This window comes from Triticum urartu, chromosome 7 (assembly GCF_003073215.2).
Source record: "Triticum urartu cultivar G1812 chromosome 7, Tu2.1, whole genome shotgun sequence".
Classification (NCBI taxonomy): domain Eukaryota; kingdom Viridiplantae; phylum Streptophyta; class Magnoliopsida; order Poales; family Poaceae; genus Triticum; species Triticum urartu.
Window position 1 is genome coordinate 560,980,203 of NC_053028.1, and position 4,320 is coordinate 560,984,522.

The 4,320-nt window shown below is 44.6% G+C and overlaps 1 protein-coding gene across 1 annotated transcript; it reads left to right on the forward strand.

The window, feature by feature from the left end:
• Window positions 1-573: 573 nt before the first annotated feature.
• LOC125525772 (something about silencing protein 10-like) lies at window positions 574-4,036 on the forward strand. Its single transcript, XM_048690782.1, has 2 exons — window positions 574-2,147; window positions 3,326-4,036. Exons 1-2 carry the CDS (start codon window positions 708-710, stop codon window positions 3,851-3,853), a joined length of 1,968 nt encoding a protein of 655 aa, XP_048546739.1. The 5' UTR covers window positions 574-707; the 3' UTR covers window positions 3,854-4,036.
• Window positions 4,037-4,320: the final 284 nt, after the last annotated feature.

Consider the following 4,320-nt stretch of genomic DNA (forward strand, 5'->3'; position numbering starts at 1 on the left):
AATGAAAAGCATAGAAGTGCTTCAGGTTTCTATTTTTTTGGTTTTCGGTTTTCATCATTTTCCGACTATTTTTCAGTTTTTGGTTCTTGATTTTTGTTTCTGTTTTCCGGTTTTCTATTTTTTTAAGTTTGTCCAAACCTATTAACATGGGATCTAGTTTCGAAGACCTCGGCGAGAAACACAATGGTCAAATTGTTCGTGATTTGGACGCACAGTTCAAGAGATAAAACATTTTAAAAAATAATAATAATAAAGGCACAAAACCTCCAGCTTGCAACAAGTTTCACACATGTAGTGCGCTACATGTCACCATGAAAGAAGGTGGAAGTGACTTTTACCAGGGGTACCCCTCTAACTAGTGATTTCTGATTTCGGAAGAGAAATCGTAGACAGCCTGCCAAATGCAGAACAAAGTAGTGATTACTGCAGGCCGTTTGCCCTGAGCTCGTGGGCTCTTGGCGCTAACCAAAAGCCGAAATATGTTTGCTTTCTAGGCCGAGTTAACCACTGAAGGCCCAGCCCAATAACGACCCACGGGATGCCAATCCCCCCCCCACATCGCTTCACTTCTCTGCTCGCATCGCACAGTCCGCACTGCTTCCATCCATCTCCTTCCACGGCTAAAACCCTAACCCCTGAACCAGCCTCCGCCGCCGCACACCCCTTCCACCCACCCCGAGCCCCCGACACTCCGGCGGCCGCCCGACATGGGGAAGAGGCCGAGGTCGACGCGGCCGCCGCCCGCGGCGGGCCTCCACAAGTCCAAGCGGGCCAGCGAGGCGGCGGCGGCGGCGGCGATCTCCGACTCCGACGACGACGAGATCGACGCCTTCCACAAGCAACGGGATGTCATCCCCCTCGACGTCGACGACTCGAGGGACTCGGAGGAGGATGCTCTGGTGATGCCCATCTACGACGTCGAGGGCGTTTCCGACGACGAGAGCGATGACAGCGAAGGCGGCGAGGACGGCGACGAAAGCGAAGATGGCAGCGACGGAGCCAAGGACGGCGACGCGCACGCAGGTGATGTTGAGGTATGGGACAAATCATATACTGCAAAAATCAAGAGGGCGCAGAAGGCAGCCAAAGAGGCTGCCGGGGATGATGGCAGCGCGGAAGAAGATGAGGAGCCGGAGGATGATCCAAAGAACTGGGGCACAGGGAAGAAAACATACTATGATGATCATGAGCAAGATGCTGATGATGTTGAGTTTGATGAGCTAAGGAGGTTGCAGGCAGAGAATAAGCTGTCGATGAAAGATTTCGGATTGGAAGATGATGAAAGTGATGAAGAGGATAATAAGCCCTCAAAGGCGTCTGACCATCAGGTGAAGCTTGGTGATGAGGCATCCCCTCTTGAAAGCTACACGAAGCTGAGAGAAGACTTTGCTGTCCTGTCAAGAGACGAGAAGATGGATGTAGTGTACAGCTCAGCTCCTGAACTGGTTGGGTTACTGGCTGATTTGAACGAGGCCCATGAACAGCTTAAGGCAATAGGACCAGTCACCCCTGAGTTGGCAGCTGGGCAAGGCAAGAATAAGGGTAAAATGCAGCCATTGGAGGTGAAGCGAGCTTGTCTGTTGGCTCATTGTCAAGCCATTACCTTCTACCTCCTTATGAGAGCAGAGGGACTGTCTGTGCAGGATCATCCTGTAATTGCTCGGCTGGTAGAGACCAAGAATATGGTACAAAAGCTGGCAAATATAAATCTTCCGAGCCAAGACGGGGACACTGAAGACCATTTTATGCCTGATAGTAGCACCCTTGATGAGGTGAATAAGGCAGTCTCTCTAGAGAATGAGGGTAAATCTCACAATTTACTAGCTCTGGACAAGGTAAAACAAGGTGCTGAAGTAGCCGAATTGAAAAAGAATAAGCCTTCTAAGGGGCACCTTGAAATTGCGAGCAAGGATGAGTATATGGGCTTGCAAAGCAAGGAAATGTTGAAAAGAAGAGCAATCCTTGAGGAGGGGTTGAAGCAAAAAGGGCTGTGTAAGTTGAAGCCAAAGTTGTCAAAAACCATGGCAACCAATAGTAGGAAAAACCTGCAGACATTGGATGACTTTGATGATGAAGTGCAGAAAAATAGTCAAGTCGTCAAACCTACAAAGCTCCTGGTCAATGCAGCTGGCTCAGTTAGAAACAAGGTATGGGATATTTTCATGCAGGTTTCTTATTGTTGTTGGTTTACCTTCATAGCTAGCTATTTTTAACTTGTGCAAAATCTAAATATCTTGTGATAATGATCTGTACCTATTTGGCTCAAGTGTTTTATGCATGTGGTGAAAAATTCCAAGTTTGTAACTGCAAAACTACACCAACAAATATACGTACTGTCATGTAGGGCCAAAATTTCAATGCCATATGTTTCTTACTGTAGATTCTTGATAGTATTCAGCTGAAACATCCTGGTTTCGACCAAGTTTACATCTGTTACATTTCTAGTTTTCTACCTTATTCTATGATTTTCAACATTCCACATTCCTTTTGTTGCCAGTATGCCTAGTATTAGGCGAGTTTGTAATATAATTGTATTGATAGAAACCTTAATTGAAACTGCATCCTTATACCCAGCTATGTTGAGATATATCAACCAGCACATACTATACATGATTTGAAACATCATTATATCCAAAAATGTTTGTGAAATTTGAGGATTATTAGGTGATTTTGGAGCTCTGCTGTCATGGTGTACATATCGATCCTGAGGTTTCTCGATATGTCTAGAGTTCAATAGGACTTTGCTTGCATTGCAAAAGTGAATTGGAATTTTGATAATACTTTGACATGGCATTTTGTTGCTAGCTGTGAATATGAGAAGAATAACCATTGTTAGTAACATAGCAATGATGAATTGTGCTACACTCAGGGACACTAGCTACACTTGCCTTCCAGCTTTAAAAACTCTGGCATCACATTGCCACACTCCTATCATATTTGCTTTGATAACATGCACTAGTCAACAATGCTGGTCAATTTGTTTTGTCAAAAATGTTGCGTCATGCTTGAATCTTGCTGCTTTGTTAGTGTTTGTAATCTTAACATTATGCTGTTCCAGAACAGCCTTTGTGCTATTATGTGTCATGTTAACAGAATATATCTGCCATCAAGTGCATATAATTGTTTTTCTTAGCGAGGCAAACCTCGTTACTCTTGTCCTATCAAAGATATCGTCTGAAATACTCGATGAATTTATAATTGCTGATAATTGCTCATCTAGAAAACTAAATCCACCGTTTTAACATGTGCTTGTGCTTTGTGTATCGGTTGTTGCAATGGCTGTATCTATTCCTAACCCTTTTTTCTCTTCTGGCCATCATTTCAGCTTGTTTCTGGTGATGATGACATTCCAAAGCGAGATGAGATTGGTGAAAGACGCCGAAAGCATGAACTACGTGTTCTTGCTCGTATAGGAACCAATTCACGTGAAGATGATGAGTTGCCAGAAGATGGTGATCATACTGAAGAGAAGCTCAGCCAATCCAGCGAGGAAGATGGCGATGATCATGAATCTTCAGGGTCTGAAGATGAATTCTACAAAGATATCAAGAGGCAGAGGACCGAAAAGCGCCTGGGCAAAGAACAGAGCACCCCTGCTACTGAGCTGGAGGAAGAAAGCGAAGGAGATGGCAAGAGGAAGATTTCGCGGCAGATCGAGAAGAACCGAGGGCTGACACGCTCCAGAAACAAGAATCTCAAGAATCCACGGAAGAAATACAGGATTAAGAGTGATAAACAGAGTAAAAGGAGGCAAGGTCAAGTGCGCAGCGCGAAGAAGCCCTCGGGTCCCTACGGAGGTGAACTGTCTGGCATCAATGCAAACGTCAGCCGTAGTGTCAGGTTCAAGAGTTGATAGCATCGGCCTTATCGTGAATGTACGCAAATTTTGTTTGGTTTGGTTTAGTTCGTGTGGGGCATGAAATTTTCGTTTGATGGTCATTTGTGTTCGTAGTAGTAAACAGTTTCGGTGGAAAGAAAACAGCATGTTTGCATTACTTAAGATTATAAAATTACAACCACTCTGGTGGTTGCTCTATCTGCCTGCAGATGTTGGATGTGTTTGATGGGAATTAGAAGCAGAAAGATGAAGAACTACCAGTTCCTATCTCACTTTTATTTGCAAATGCTTCTATTACATAATGTTGCTGTGCTCAAAACAGTCAGGACTCAATATATGGAATTCAAAGGGATTCCATATGATTTTGGAGCAGTTGGATCCTTAGGAATTTTGATTCGCTGGACTGGAATCCTTAGGTACAAATGCCCTAAGCGGCACCGATCAAAAGGCACTCGAAGGCTCTACATCGAACGATGGAAGCG

Bases quoted from the DNA above. Each gene is read 5' to 3' on its own strand.
- LOC125525772 (XM_048690782.1), top strand. From the start codon at position 708: ATGGGGAAGAGGCCGAGGTCGACGCGGCCGCCGCCCGCGGCGGGCCTC. The intron at 2,148-3,325 runs GTATGGGATATT...CCATCATTTCAG, and splicing joins CTGGCTCAGTTAGAAACAAG to CTTGTTTCTGGTGATGATGA.